This window comes from Uranotaenia lowii, chromosome 2 (genome assembly GCF_029784155.1).
Source record: "Uranotaenia lowii strain MFRU-FL chromosome 2, ASM2978415v1, whole genome shotgun sequence".
NCBI lineage: Eukaryota > Metazoa > Arthropoda > Insecta > Diptera > Culicidae > Uranotaenia > Uranotaenia lowii.
In genome coordinates this window covers 368,103,342-368,118,851 of record NC_073692.1, presented here as the reverse complement: position 1 = coordinate 368,118,851, position 15,510 = coordinate 368,103,342, and the positions used below count along the sequence as shown (strand labels likewise).

Below are 15,510 nucleotides of genomic sequence, written 5' to 3'. Positions count from 1 at the left end.
GAACGCTTCTTGATGCCGTTATTTCAGGACATTGGCAAGGAACAGACTAGTTTGGTACATCTCATACTTAACATATTCCGCAGTATCGTGCCGGCATCATTGATATACATGTGTTTGTTCTACTGCATGTTACATTCGTGGATGAATACCCTCGCGGAATTGCTTCAATTTGCTGATCGACTGTTCTACCGGGACTGGTGGAATGCCTCGTCCTTCCCCGATTATATCCGTGCATGGAATGTGATCGTGTATGATTGGTTGTACACTTACGTCTACAAGGATTCGGCCGAGCACTGGTTCAAAAACTGCCGTCCCTTGGCAATGGTCCTAGTATTTACTCTTTCGGCGTTTTACCACGAAGTTATACTGGCCTTTGCCTTCCAGTTCTTTTACCCGGTGATGTTCATGCAGTTCGCGATCATAGGACTAATTTTGATGTTTTCGATGAAGAACTTTGGTAAAAGTTTAGGGAATATCTTTCTCTGGACTTTGCTGCTTTTTGGAAGTGGTATACTTTTAAGTTTGTACAGCATGGAATACTATGCTAGGAGAAATTGTCCCATCAGCGACAGGTCACTGTCAGGTTACTTGACACCAGTGTCGTGGTCTTGCAACGGAATATTCGGAAACACCAACTGGACTGTGAGCGATCCATGATTGGAGGATTAATCTTCTCACGATCGACAAAGTTTTCTCAGAAGCTTGAAATCTACGCATGAAGGCTATTTAAAAAGCAATCGGTTTCATTCTGGCGTTATTGGGTTTTTTTTAACTTGGCTACAATCTGTAAATAAATATAACATTAAATCTGAAAAAAATCTTAGAAATTTTATTCATAGAAAGTAAGAGATATATTAAAGGAAAAGGATTCCTCCTAAAAGTTGTGATAAAACATCTTCCACACTTAATCCTTTGCGGTTGGTTATAAATAATGATATTTTATTTGCGTTATATAAGCAACTTAAATTTTATAACGTTAATGAGTTGATGTTTAAATATTATAAGTAGTTGTATTGTAGTACAGTGTGTTCATTTTAAGCCCGAAAAAAGCAGCATCTTTCCTTACAATATTAAGCCCTACTGGGGTAGCTTTTGGGAATGGTAGACTCTCGACGCATTATTTCACCTTTTCCGAGAGGGTTTTCATACGTTCGTCTAGCTTTTTGACTTCTTTGTTGACGTTCTCAAGATTTTGAGCAAACGCTTCCTGCACCCCGGTCAGAAGAGCCTTGTTCGCCCCGATGCCGTTCAGAATGCTGGCCTGGGTAGTTTCGAGCTCCGCAAACAGTTTGCCAAAATTGGTGGCTGCAGAATAATTATTTAAATTTAGCTTTAATTTAAATTATTTTAATAAAAAAAACAGCTTTAAACACACTTACCATATTTATGCAGGGACTCCAGCGTTTGCATGCGGTGCAACATATCCGGCAAAATCTGCACTATCGGTTCAGTACTTTTGGCGATTTCATACAGCTCCAGAATCTTCTGTTCCCGGTTTGAATCCTGTTCGGCGCCTTCGGCGGGTGCCGATTTATCTTTAATCGAATCCATTTTTTGTATCAGTATCGCCAGTCGGGCATCGATTAAGTCCAGTTGTTGAGGTTGCAAAAGAGCAGCCTTGGAGGAGATCGACTGAACTGCTTTAATCAAGTTTCCAGATCCGGTGGAGCCGGCCAGTCGACTTATTTTCTCCGGTTTCGCCCCTACTGCTAGCTCCAGCTGATGCAGACGGTGTTCCAGTTCTGCAATGCGAGTACTGTAAACCAAATCGCTAGCCGTTTTGGCTGGATCCGATACCCCGGATTTTTTATACTCTTCAATCTTGGTCAGCAAATTTTTTGCCTCAACATCAGCTCCTACAGCCACAGTTTCGCTTCCAATGGCCTGCTCCAGCTTAAGACTCTCTAAAACTTTTTTAGCGGTTCCGACTACTTCGAAAACCGCTTCATAGGAAGCCTTCTCTTCCTTGGTGCGGCTGGAATCCGCCTGAGAGGCCAGGATCTCTTCCATCAGTTCATTCATTTCGCATTGCAGCCGCAAGCATTTTTGAACAGGTGATTCTTTCTCACCTTCTCCGGCCAAATCCCATTCGCCACTATTAACATCGTAGCCCATGCGAAATTTCTTTCCGAGCACATCGCTAAAGTCGACGTTCCCGGAAACGTACTTCCCCTTGAATTTTTTATAAGATTCATCGGTCGATATGTGCAACCGTTCGATGCTCTCGTTAGATGGCTCCTCGTCGTAGAAATCTGATGTTTCCGCCTCCGGTACGTCCGGAGTTTCGTACACATCCGGTTGATCGTGTGCCTGGGAAGGAACAACATAAACAAAGATGACTCAATATGTACAAAACTCGTTGAAACGATTCAAATCAGGTACTTACAATGTACGGGAGATTCTGGAACTTAGGATCGGCCATAGTTTCAAGTTACCACTATAAAAGAACTGATGATTTATTGAAAAACAAACGTCTCGCGAAAAAACTGGATGATATCACCGTAACTTTTTTCCGAAACACTTTCAAAACATTGAAACGTCAGCTTTAACATTGTACGGGAGATGAACTCAAAATTGGGTTTAGAAGCACCCAAACAATTGCAAAGCAACACTTCAATTTTGAGCAAAGTTTTAAAGGTTCTCAATTCAGAGATGCCAGATTTAAAAAAAAACAGCAAATTTTAATTCAATTACAAAGCATAAAAATTCAGAATAAAAAGAAATGAATAAAATGATTTAGGAAATATTTTATGTTACTAAAACATTAGTTTTCATTTCATTCAATTACAGAAACTGATTCCTGAATATTCCAGAAGCTTGGTTTAAAAAAAGGTAGTAAATTTAGAACAGCTTTTGTTAGTAAAGATCCATTTTAGGCTTCAAAAATCCTTAACATTTCTTTACAGAAATATTCTTTTTCAAATTTTGTGGCATTCAATTGACGTACGACGTAGGAGTTTGTGTATTTACATAACCAAATTCTTAGCTTTGGAACTTCGACCCGACCCGAGGTGCTATGGATCGAATCCCAAAACGAAGTTGATGTTTAAAGAGTGGATTCGTTCTATGGTTGCATCATAGAACGAACACACACACTCACACATATAGGATCTCAGTGAAACTTCATGTTTCTTTGGAGCGATCTAAATTCTAATTAACTTAAGGCATACACCAGGGTATAATGGCTAGCATCTTACAAATGCTAAAATCATCAGCCCAGAGAAAGAGTACTTTGTATGCCGTGACAGAAATTCGATTTCAAGACCTCTGGCTTAGAAGACTTGAATGCTATCGTCTAGGCCATGGTCGGCGGCATAGTAATCTTGGTTAAATTTTGTGTATTAAATAATAGTTAATAAAAAAGAAAATGTTGTCATATTACTTACTTTTGCTGGAATTGCGTGCTCGTCACTTTCTGTCTTGTTTTTTGTGCTTTTTTCGGTTCACTAGCACCGTTGGTTTTCTTTTTTCGTTTTCGATTCACTTATTTTCATCAAATGTTTTTAACAGAACATGCACTTTTACAAAAATTGATTTTTTATGATAACACGAAACACACATCCATGGTTTCTACTACAGATAGTTCCATAATTTATTTAAAACACTATATATATAATGCACTGTGGTCGATTTCTAAAATCGACGGATTCAAATCATTTTGGTATCCCATTACTGGATGATTTTTGTTGTTCGATACCCTAAGAATGCTAAATTAGGAATACAATAAGCTGTATTGGGTATTTCTGGAAATTTAAAACTATTCAATTCAATCTGGTTCACCATCGTCGTTCGATGATTTCTTAGCGGGCGAGCAAGATACCATTGGAGCCGACTTGGGCTGAGAAGCTACCGGCGGATTAACAGAACCCACCGGCCTTCCCTTGGCTTCGTCTCAGAGATTTATGCTCGCATAGTCGGGTTCGTTTTCACCCCGAACGTACACCGATCCGTGTTTGGCCATATACTTTTTGATAAACTCTCGAGCTTTGTTGCGCACCGAATCCGTTACTTCCAACTCGTTGACGGTATTGTCACAATGTTTAAGCTCCTTCAGCAGCACGAAGTGAGTGAGCTGGTTGAAAACGAAAATTATAAGTCCATAAAACATACAAAAAGTTTAAAATTAACCCTTACCTTTCGTGCAAGATGCTTAAAATCATCGTTGGTGGTGATTCGTCCACTTTGGCAGGACTCTTTACGGTAGGCACCTAAATGCTGAACGATAACACCGGCAATCTCAGTACGGAATTTTTCTTTAATCTTGCGAGCTTCGTCACTGCTGAGATCAAACTTGTCTGTCTTTTTCCGTTTGCCAACTTTGGAGGCACTCAGGCTGCCGGAAGATACCGGCGATCCACTATAGCTGGAACTTTCACCCATCTTGGCCGCCGCTCGTTTCTTGCCCAAACGTTGTTTAACCTTCTGCCACTCTTCGTAGGGGGAAATTTTCTTTTTCTTAGTTAAAATATCGAGCTCATCGACGATGCACTTATCGTCGACAATCTTGTGCGATACCACAACCAGATCGTCATCGATGAGCGAGCTCTCGGCGGCACTTTTATCCAGAACATCCACCGAGAATGAGGTCGACGTGAATGGGCTCTCCGAAAGCGATTTGTCCAGCAAACTGCGGGCCCGCAGCCGTTTGGCTTCCTCCTTTCGGCGGCGTAGCTTTTCTTTGGTTTCCTTGTAGCGTTTCATCTCCATCTGGCCGTACAGTTTGTCCTCCTCGGTGCGTGGCTGTTAAGGGGATATTGGAAATTAATACTCTTATTTTTACATCAAGACATAAAAATATCGAAAAAGGCTACTCACGCTGATGATCTTCTCCTGCACCAATTTGTTACTGTGCTTCCGTTTGCGGTGTTGCAGCAACTCTTCGGCAGTTCGTTCCAACAATTCGCCCTGTAGCTTTTCGGTACTGCTACTGGCTTGCGGTGAAGAGTCCACGCCGTCAAGATCCTTGATCGTCTTGGACAAATCATCGTTTAAATCGTCCGGTTTGGCCAGTACGTCATCTGTTCGTGGGAAAATTTTATTATTAATAAACGACTTTGGATTGAAATTACCAAATCAAACATACCCAAATTAAAGCTAGATTGTTGCTTTTTCTTTCGCTTGAGGAGTGCCTCGACTTGGGTGTTCAGGTGTTCTTCTTCCGAGTCCTCCGTATCGGTTGTGCTAGAATCGGAGCTCATGGAAATGTCTTCATCTCGGATGCCGTGCTGACCCGGCGGACGACAGAGGTCCTTGCGGGGAGGTTCCCATTGTGGTACCCGATCCCGGACATGATAGTAGTAAAGCCGACCCCGATCGTCGATGGCAAATTTCCACAAAGGAGGTAGATCCATCGGTGGCAGCTCGTAGTCATCCGGATTGGTCGGCATTGGTGGTGGGAGTACTTTGAAATAAACATGACTAGGGGGTGTCGGGAGAAGCCGATCGTCGGCCGAGAAATACTCTCCAGTGGCAGGATTCATTTTAGCTGGAACGTCCATTGGATTTGTAGTGTGCGGATTGAGTCCGAACTTCATACAATTGTTTTCGTGTTTAAGCCAAAGTTCCTTGTTTCGACGCTCGGCTTCCTCGTGAGCTACTTGCATCTCGAACAGCTGACGGCGTTGCTGTTTGGATAGGTGGTCCATTTTGCTGGCAGTGATTGTGGAACTGGGAGGAAGTCGCTTGGTTTTGTGGTAGTTAAGTAAATCACGATCGTCCATCGATTTGCGGCGTTTAAACTCTCGGGAACGATCGGGTAATCGGCTTGACTGGTGCCGATGAGACCATTGATCTTCATCTCCTAAACCCAGCGCTTTGTACCGTAGATCAGCCTCTCGTTCGTGCTCCTTCATCTGTTCGATACGTTCTTTCTTCGGAATTCGGAAGATTTCTTTGAGATTTACCCAACTAATGAGTAGTTTACAGGAGAGTATCCTTATCTGAGTTCCCAGACGTTTTTCTTCCGGTGCGTTTTCATCTTCCGTTTCAGGGATTTCAATCGAGTCGATCAAGGTTATTGCCGAAGGAGCTGCTTCAACGGGTTTTTCTTTTTCCCCTTCTTTATCTAAAGAGGTACTGCTAATGATTTCCTTAAGCTCGCCAAGATCAGCTAGTTTCAATAGCTCAGGCATATTCTTGAGTACATCAGCATTTTCAACTGGCTCTTGCTTTTTAGCGTCTGAACTACTGGTATTGCTATCACTGCCAGCCTCGTCACTTGGTGAGCTGGTACTGGAAGTCTCCTTTTCCTTCTCTTTTCCCGGTTCTTTTTCCTGTTTCTTGTCCATCTTGGACCACTTTTCGATGGTTTGCAAAATTTTGCTATCCTTTAGCATGGTTTTGTTTGTTATTGGCAAGCGATCCAAAGTATCCAAAATTTGTATTCGGAACTTGAGATCCTCTATAGACTCAGTGGATTCACAAATCCAGCCGTACAAAAGCCGCAAACCATGATAATCGAGGAATAACCGTCGACAAGGCAGTTCTCCGCTCTGTAGGATTGTAAGCAATCGCGAGCGTGAACGAATGTCCTTGGCACGGACCATCAAACGAGACAATTTTAGCGTGTGAGCTTGATTCTTTAGACCCGTTCGTAGCAGATTGTTAATTTCCTTCTCCAAATCGGGGTCCTCTATGATGCGCATTCGAGGAGTCTTGGTTCGTTCGATACGTTTGCGTATTTTCTTGGGTTTCGGTTCATGTGGTTTTATAAGAGGAGTTGTTGCCGGTTTTATATCTGCCTCGCCTTCTTGTTTGATCGTTGCTGGTGAAGTTGATACCGCAGACTCTTCAGTTGTAATTTCTAATGGGATGGTAGAAACAGTTGTCTCAGCATCGATGGCTGGCTTTTCATCTTCCTCTTCGCTTTCTTCGACTTCTTCTTCTTCGTATTCGGATTCTCCGTCACTGCCCGGATCGCCTCCAATCCAACCTGTACAGTTATCGGCTTCACAGTAGCACTTCTGTGCTTTTCGGCCGTACCGTTGAAACTGGTAATCGAAAGTGATTTCCTCTCCTGGCAATATATATTTTGTACTGAAGAAGCCTATCCGAAGCTCTCCATTGACAGTCCACTTTTGAGTTTCAGCATTCGGGTCACAAGAGTGGTTAATAAATCTAGAAATATTACCCTTAGTGGTTGCATCGATGATAGCGTCACTTCGCAGTGCCATGAAGTAGTAATGTTTGTTCTTTTCCTTAGAATATATTTCGGCACGGTCTTCAAACTGCTCACTGTTCAATACTTCACCAACATACTCCATGATAAACTCTCCCGGCGGAATGGCAATGCTAGCTTGCACACCAAATCCCTTTTTCTCCGTTCGGAAAACTTGACAGTTGGCATACTCTGCTTTCTGGATCCGTTTATTAGTACAGCGATCTCCCACAACGCACCGTTGTCCGCACTCAATCATCAGCAATTTATTCAAACAATCTTCGCCGCAACCCAGCTCTCCTCGTTCGATTTCCTCCTGCGTCAGGAAGCAGTCACAAGTCATCTTTTTCGCCTCTTTACTTGTTATCCTTTCACACATGTACAGATTTTCCTTGATCGTCTCGAAACGACTAAGTTTTTCCTCCATATCGCGAAGGTATTCCTCGGATAGCTCTATATTGGTAACCTGGCTATCTCCAACACCTGCCAAATCCATTCCGGCACAATACTCACCGGTCGTGATCACGTTGAAACTACCAGTTACGGCATCTTTCAGTACTTTGGAATCGAAGCCCAACGAAAATGTTGTTTTCTTCAAGAACTTATCTCGATCTTTAACCAGACCGTGACCACTGGTTTTTTGCTTTTGCGAGCTTATGGTCTTGATACGTGTCGATCTCCTGATGCTACTGTCGTCCAGTTCCGACCCTTTCGTGTCCGAAGGCAACGACATATTGACACTGTTGTTCGAATTGGAATCATCCTCCTGCGTCGTTGGCGGTGATATCGATTCTCGCCGCTCCAATTCCTCCACATTCGGTTTTTGTTCCTGTACATCCGGTTTTTGTTCCAAAGCGGAAGGCACTTGCTCCTGTTTAACCGAAGCAGACTCTTCCGAAAGAGAAATGTTTTCAAACTCTTTCAAGGCTACTTCGGGTCGGGGACCGGATATCTTAACACTGTTATCGAATGCTTCCGACATTTTTTCCAGTTCGACTTCAGGCTCGGGTTTAACCTCCGGAGGGGCATCACATTCCATTTCCGATAAACCTTTTAACGAGGCCTGCGAACTGCACGTCTCCTGCGATGAGCTGCTAGGAATGATTATTTCCTCCGAGCTCTGGTACATCTTCCGGGAGGCTTTCGTGGGCATGGGATTCAGAGATTCCGTCGCTTGGTTATCTTCCTGGTCTACTGGAGGCGCCGTCGATTTTGACTCGTCATAGGTTTCATCTTTTATTTTTACTATATCCCCACCAACTACTGGCTTAATGGCCTCGACATCCGTTTTTTCTATTATTTCAAGCGGCTGGTCTCCCTTTACCTTTCCAACTTCATTTGAAGGCTTTATATCCTTCAGAGAACTACTCAGACTCTTTCTAGCCTTGGAACTTTTTTCTGAATCTTTCGATTCTTTGACTTTTTTAGAGCTACCGCTGGAACTATGTTTTCTGCTATGTGGGGAAACATCCGTGGATCGATTGTCAGCTTTATCAGTTGACTTCGAATCGGCAGTGCTGGTACTTTTCTTTTTCGAATCCGCGGGTTTGTGTTTTTCCGAACGCCGGGATTTATCGGCATCTTTTAGGCTGTGGCGCTTCGAGTCGTCCGTTCCCATTCCGATTACCTTTTTAGTTGTATCCAAAGCCTGCAGTTCGGAGTCGAAGCATTTCTTTGAAGCTGGTGATTTGGTCGTATCTTTTTCAGTTGCTGATTTGATGGGTTCGTTCTTCGATGTGGAATCACTGAGGGGCTTTGAAAATTCCTTTTTTGTAACCACAGTTGGATCAATCGGCGGTTTAGGGATTTCTGTCTTACATATTAAATTTGAATCAACACTTGTTTTGGAAATTTCCTTTTTAGTTGACACACTTGGTGAACTAGAGACTTCCCGCTTGAGAGTCGCGTTCGTATCTTCTATCGATTTGCTACTTTCATTCTTAACTGGAGTTGCTGTTGAATCATCATGTTTGGTGAGTTCTTTTTTAATCGATTCAACCAACTTCTTTTCTGATGTCTTTAAATCCGAACGTCGGTCCCCAGTAGATTCCTTGGATTTTTTATCCAAGCTACCGTCTGTCGATCGCTTTTCTTTGCGACTCGAAGAATCCGATGAATGTTTTTCTTTCCTCTCCCGATGGTGTCGATGATCCTTTTCTTTCTCTCGCTCTCGGTCTTTGCTGCTGCTTTGCTTCGAGGAAGATTCCTTTCGATCGGAACGCGATTTATCGCGTTCACGTTCCCGGTCCTTTTCCCGATCGCGAGATGATGAGTGGTGCTCCTTAGACTTTTTGTGCTCCTTGTGTCGATGGTGAGAACTGTCGCGGCGCTCTTTCGATTTTTTCAGTTCCTTTGATGGTTCTTCTTTAAGAGGGACTTTAACAGTCTTCTCGACTTCAGTTTTTATCACTGGTTGTAATGCTTCTGGCGGTTCACTATCTTTGATTCTGGTATGCTCCTTGACCTCAATAGATTTTCCAGCTGGATCCGTTTGATCAATCACTACTGGGATGGATAAATTTGATTCCAATTTTCCAGGGTCCTTGACTTCTACTTTACTTGGTGTTTTATCATGTTTAGATTTTCGAGACTTCGAATCAGATCTATTCGATTCCAAAGAAGAATCTCGCACACTTTCAATCTCATCCTTCTTTTTTGTCGGGGTTTTCATCAGTTTTTCTTGTTCGAAGGCTCTGCTCTTACTTAGAGAAACAGATAGTTTCCTTTCCGTTTTCTTACTTTCTTCAATCAAGATACTTCCTACAAACGGTTCATCCTTTTCCCCAACAGTATCAGCTACAATTTCCCCTACTTCCATCGGTTGTTGCGAAGCTACAGGTTCTGCTAGTTTTTCAACCTCTTCAGCCAGTTCAATACTTTCAGTTTCCTGCTCCGACGCTGTATCTCGTTTGCTCCTACCCCGTCGCAAGGGTCCATCGGAGGGGGAAATTCGTTTACCTCCTCTTATTCGACGACGATTTCTCGGAGGCTTCGGTTCCTCCGGAGGTAGAACTTCCAAAGGAGTGTCATCCAGTATAATTTCATCGGCTTGGAGGACTATTTCCATTGAGTCTTCCATCACATCTCCCACCTCACCAGTTTCATCGCCAACTTCGAGCTCTAAACAATCTTCTTCGGCTTTTTCCTTACTGTGCATCTGTTTTTTATCCGATTCCACCGCAATAGGAGCCGTTTTCTTTGAATTCCTTCCCCGTTTTTTAACCGATAAATCTGTTTCCGATTGTGTTCTTTCCTTGACTTCCACGTTCTTTTCAGCTGTAATCCGACTGACCGTCGACATACTGGGATCAGAAATAAACTCAGTCAATCTGAAAAATGCTAGCGAAGGCCCGGCGCCAGGATCATTATACTCATCATCCGAATAGCCACAGAAACCCAACGGCGAAGGACTTCGTTGCTGAAAAATGTCGTCATCCGAGAAGTAACTACTGTCGATGTTGAGACAAATCGTTGAATCATTCCGACTGTGCAGAGACTCGTCAACCAGCACTTCCTTATCATCTACAGCTGCAGTTTTGGTTTCCTTCTTTTTCCGTGTTCGAGGCACAGGGGTTGCAGCTCGGCCTCTTCTTTTAGGTTTTTCAGGCGTTTCAACTTTTGTCGGAGATTCCTGCTTCTTTTTCTTTCCGCTATACGTTTTCGTGGGAGTCTGCAAAGCCATCGGCGGTGAATCTGGACTCATATCGTCAATAGATGATATCGCTACTTCCGTTTCCGTTTTCAGAGGTAAACTTTTTCTTCCACCTCCGGAGTTTGCTCGGGCGAGCTTAACATCGGCATAGGGTACTTGAGATGATGGCAGTGGTGCATCAACCACGAAATCTTTATACTTGTTCGTCACTTTAACCTGCCTTTTGGATTTCCTAGTTGCACTCGGAGGATCTGTCTTGGAGCTGAGATCGACATCCAAATTTCCGACAGGTTGTACACTGGCTGCTCCACTACTCACTGTGCTTGATGCATCTTCCTCCTCCGAAGAACGCTTTGTCTAAAACAAGCAAAAATTAATAAGACATTCAAGTAAAACCGTTTACAGAGACTTACCTCTTCGCTTATTTTCTCATCCAAACTAACAACAGCGCTCTCTTGAATCATTCCTTCTTGTGTACTTTCTGATAAAGCGACTTCATCCACAGCGACGTTCATGGGCTCTAATTTACCCTTACTTTTCCGTCCATTTCTCTTGGGACCACCTTTAGCAGTCACCTTTTTCTCGACGGGGTTTTCCGCTTCCACAACTTCTTCCTTTACTTCACCACCGTCCCCGCCGCAACTGTCCACTTCCATGGTTTGCGGTGTACTGCTACTAGCGATACTGACAACCGCGTCCTGTGATTTCGAATCTTCCTCGATGACTTCAATCACTTCAATCATGCCAGCACCGTCGTCTGCCCCGCCCCTGTCGCTGCTACTGCTGCTGATCGTTACCGGCGAAGATTCCATCGTTCTCGGGGAGTCGTCTTCCACTACTTTTTCGTTATCATCCTCCTCCATCCTGGGGGCAGCTGTTTGAGAAGAGTCGGATGTGTCGGAGTTTTCTGCACCGAACGCGCTACCGTGCGTCGATGCGAACCGCTGACTGGTACGAGTCACTCTGGCTGGTTGAACCGGGCGCTAGGCATATTAAGAAAATTAGCGAACAGAATAGAATTTCAATACACCTACTTTAAAAATAGAGAAACGGTTCAATGCAATCAACAGTCTTCTTGATTTCCTTATAATGCTTGTTCTGTACCTAGTCCAGTAAAGTCGTGATTTACAAACACTTTACTTTCCGTGGAAAACACAAGAAAGTTCAAAAGGTAAATTTGACATTGATCTTCCAAATAAGTAACAAAAAGGATGCAATAGTCCTGCTTACGAAGGAAACGACTCAAACTACTTTTTGTTTCGCATTCCATGCATTGTGTATTTGATCTGGCTCGAAGGACCACTAAATTTTCGATACGGAACCGACAGCATCTTTGACAAACCGTAAACAACTGGATTTTTTTTTAAACTGACAAAATTTAATGTGAGCGAAGTTGCGTATGAAGGATCAATTCAGTACATCTTATCATTTCGACAGGACAATATTCGTAACTGACAAGCACCTTTCGTTGTCAGTTCCTTGCATAGTGGAATTTGTTATCGATTATTGGAATGCTTCGTGAGTCTGTTGCGATACAGACTCCGGCGTCAAAAGGAGCCGCGAAAAGGTAAATCGGTATCAAATTTTGAATACGGCGAATGCGCCAAGACCTTTGTTTTGAGAAAAACGCATTCCAAGTTTCAGAAAATAAAATCAATTTCCTATTTAGCTGCGTACAATCATTTTCCTAAAGAAGTCGCTAAAATGCTTTCAAATTGGTTAAATTTCAACACCCGATCGATAAATATAGCTTTTCCGTACTAATTACCACAAAAAATTAATAAATATAACTGTGGGCCCTTTTACCACAGACTGGTGCTCTCATTTTGTTCATTCGCCAAATTGGAGTGCCCTTTTGAATTGCAGAATGACTATTCGCCTTTTAGATCACTCATTAAAGAAGCAATATTCAAGCAAATTTCGGCTTGAAAACGGGTCCAAATGATCACGTTAACACATTAGCACATTCAACGATCTTATAAATACTGATTTGTGCGTCTCCTCGTCCTGGAATTTTTTTTTTCGAAAACTTCAATGCCCTTTTTCCATCTCGAAATAACTATTGGCCCTTTTGTTCGCGACGAAATTTTGAGGGGAAATGGGCGAATGAACTGTGGGATTACACACTCATAAAAAAAGCTATTCGCCTTATTTAAAAAATTAAATTTAACTTCACTAAAATAAGAAAAATTGAAAGGAGATCATATTTTCGGATGTAAAATGAATAGTTTAATGCATTTATGTGATTATCTGGATTTGTTTACAGTTGGCGCATTCGCCGTATTCAAAATTCGATACCGAAATATCTAATACATACTAGGAAGAACTGGAAACCATTGTTTTATTGTGGTAATCGGGTTTTTCGGACACGGCTGATGAAAAATAAATTAACAGAAAAGAAAATATTAACATACCGGTTTTCCCCGGACACTCTTCCGGGCAGTGGCGGGCGAAGCAACTGGACTTTGTGCACTCATATCCAATTTTTCCACCAGCACAGCTACATTGGGGCCGAACGCAATATTTTCTCCTGAAGGCCCCGGCGAGCAACTGGCGGCCGTTTCACGATCCCCAGTCCCTTCCTTGCCGTCATCACCAGAACTTGCACCACTTCCTTTCGGCGATGATGGTGCTGCTGCAGCTTTGGTTGTTGTTGGAAGTGGCGGAGTCTCACTTTTTTCGTCCTCCTTCACTATCGATGGCGACGGGTTGGAATTTTTCACTGCCGCCGAAGTGCGTGTGTTGCGAACCATTTCGACTTTAAAATATCACCCAAACGTGCACTGGTAACCGCACTTTGGAATGAAGCACAAAATTGTCCAATTTACTGTGATTTCAAGCACTAAAATCTATTTTATTTGAACAGCCCGAAAGAACACGCACCAACCGAGCACAAATGGCGGCCATCGTTTTTCTCATTTGTGCGCCCCCCTCGCCAAGCACTCACACTGTTACAAAAAAGACGAAAACAACAAACGACGAAAGGATGCGAACAGGTGGAAACTGTCAAGAACACGAAAAAAAACAAAACCCCGTTACTGAAAATTACGACCGCGGCGCCTGCCATCTGAACTTGAAATACAAAAAAAAAACACGGAAAAAGATAAAAAATTTAAACACGGAAAATAATAAAAAGGTAAAATTTACTGAGTTAGCAAGGGTGAACGCTCGTGAAAGCCAAAAAGGTAACTTTTACCTCTTCGAGGTGAAACTCACCTCACAGCGAGGTAAAATTTACCTGAATCGAAGTTGGAAAAAAGGTACAATTCACCGAGAAAAAAGGTGAATCCAAAAAAGGTAAATCTTACCTCGTAGCGAGGTGAAGTTCACCTGAATTGAGCTCGATAAAAAAGTATAATTCACCTAGAAAAAAAGGTAAATCCAAATAAGGTAAAACTTACCTCGTAGCGAGGTGAAATTGACCTGGATTGAGCTAAACAAAACGGTACAATTCATCTCGAACAGAAGTAACTATTAACCGAATCCGCGTTTATTGAGGTTAAGCTGTTTTGTCGTTCGGAAGGGAAGTTTTGTTTCGTGCCAATATGGAAAAATCGGAACAGAATGGTAAGTTTTTTCTTAGCTATTATTTAGTTGTGCTGGTTCTCATCATAATAATTTGCTTTTGTTTCAGATCGGCCCAGCTTCGAGGTGTATTCCACGTCATCCTCCAGATATCATTCCGGAAAAGCCGGACCTGACTGGATAAGTCGCCATTATGGCGCGGAAGAACGAGAAGCCGAATTGCCACGAGCCTGGCGAAAAAAGGACTTACCTCAATAATTTTTAAACAAGGTGATATATTTAAAAAATAATATAATGAATTGTCCATATTTATTTCAAATAAATATAAATTTTTCAATGAATTTTGTTTTCATTTTTATTGAAGAAACCAACCAAACCAACTAGCAATTACCTTTCAAATCAGTGAATGGGAAAACGATATTATTTACTATTTTGCTAGGTGAATGCGAAAAAGGTAAAATTTACCATTTTGCTAGGTGAATTGAAAAAAGGTAAGATTTACCTTTTTGCTAGGTGAATGAAAAAAAGGTAAAATTTACCTCGAAAGAGGGGTGGAAAAAAATCACCTCGTAAAAAGGTAAATTTTACCTTTTTTTTATTTTCCGTGTACTTTTTTTTAGAAGAATTGTACCGTTTTGTTGAGCTCAATCCAGGTCAATTACACCTCGCTACGAGGTAAGTTTTACCTTATTTGGATTTACCTTTTTTCCTAGGTGAATTATACTTTTTTATCGAGCTCAATTCAGGTGAACTTCACCTCGCTACGAGGTAAGATTTACCTTTTATGGATTCACCTTTTTTCTCGGTAAATTGTACCTTTTTTCCAACCTCGATTCAGGTAAATTTTACCTCACTGTGAGGTGAGTTTTACCTCGAAGAGGTAGAAGTTACCTTTTTGGCTTTCACGAGCGTTCACCTTTGCTAACTCGGCACGGAAAATAATAAAAAGGTAAAATTTACCTTTTTGCGAGGTGATTTTTTTCCACCCCTCTTTCGAGGTAAATTTTACCTTTTTTTTATTCACCTAGCAAAAAGGTAAATATTACCTTTTTTCAATTCACCTGGCAAAAAGGTAAATTTTACCATTTTTGCATTCACCTAGCAAAATAGTAAATAATACCGATTTCCCATTCACTGATTTAAAAGGTAAATGCTATTTGGTTTGGTTGGTTTCTGA

The 15,510-nt window shown here is 42.1% G+C and overlaps 3 protein-coding genes across 3 annotated transcripts in view; 1 reads left to right on the top strand and 2 right to left on the bottom strand.

Moving 5' to 3' along the window:
* LOC129745793 (sterol O-acyltransferase 1-like) overlaps nt 1–861 on the top strand; it is a 33,188-nt gene extending 32,327 nt beyond the window's left edge. Inside the window, exon 5 of the mRNA XM_055739138.1 lies at nt 1–861. Within this exon, the coding sequence (XP_055595113.1) occupies nt 1–657 (657 nt within the window). The 3' untranslated portion in view covers nt 658–861.
* Nucleotides 803–2,545, bottom strand: LOC129745791 (dynactin subunit 2). Its single transcript, XM_055739135.1, has 3 exons — nt 2,387–2,545; nt 1,380–2,310; nt 803–1,305 (listed from the first exon to the last, which is right to left on the bottom strand). The coding sequence occupies exons 1-3, from the start codon at nt 2,420–2,422 to the stop codon at nt 1,118–1,120; spliced, it is 1,155 nt and encodes a 384-aa protein (XP_055595110.1). The 5' UTR covers nt 2,423–2,545; the 3' UTR covers nt 803–1,117.
* Nucleotides 2,546–3,562: 1,017 nt separating this feature from the next.
* On the bottom strand, nt 3,563–13,711 carry LOC129745054 (probable histone-lysine N-methyltransferase CG1716). Its single transcript, XM_055737877.1, has 6 exons — nt 13,223–13,711; nt 11,222–11,791; nt 5,084–11,165; nt 4,816–5,018; nt 4,135–4,740; nt 3,563–4,072 (listed from the first exon to the last, which is right to left on the bottom strand). Exons 1-6 carry the CDS (start codon nt 13,559–13,561, stop codon nt 3,893–3,895), a joined length of 7,980 nt encoding a protein of 2,659 aa, XP_055593852.1. The 5' UTR covers nt 13,562–13,711; the 3' UTR covers nt 3,563–3,892.
* Between the last annotated feature and the right edge of the window lie 1,799 nt (nt 13,712–15,510).

Bases quoted from the DNA above. Each gene is read 5' to 3' on its own strand.
- LOC129745791 (XM_055739135.1), bottom strand. From the start codon at position 2,422: ATGGCCGATCCTAAGTTCCAGAATCTCCCGTACATT. The intron at 2,311-2,386 runs GTAAGTACCTGA...GTTCCTTCCCAG, and splicing joins TCCAGAATCTCCCGTACATT to GCACACGATCAACCGGATGT. The intron at 1,306-1,379 runs GTAAGTGTGTTT...ATTATTCTGCAG, and splicing joins GGAGTCCCTGCATAAATATG to CCACCAATTTTGGCAAACTG.
- LOC129745054 (XM_055737877.1), bottom strand. From the start codon at position 13,561: ATGGTTCGCAACACACGCACTTCGGCGGCAGTGAAAAATTCCAACCCG. The intron at 11,166-11,221 runs GTAAGTCTCTGT...TGCTTGTTTTAG, and splicing joins ATGAGAAAATAAGCGAAGAG to ACAAAGCGTTCTTCGGAGGA. The intron at 5,019-5,083 runs GTATGTTTGATT...TCCCACGAACAG, and splicing joins ACAATCTAGCTTTAATTTGG to ATGACGTACTGGCCAAACCG.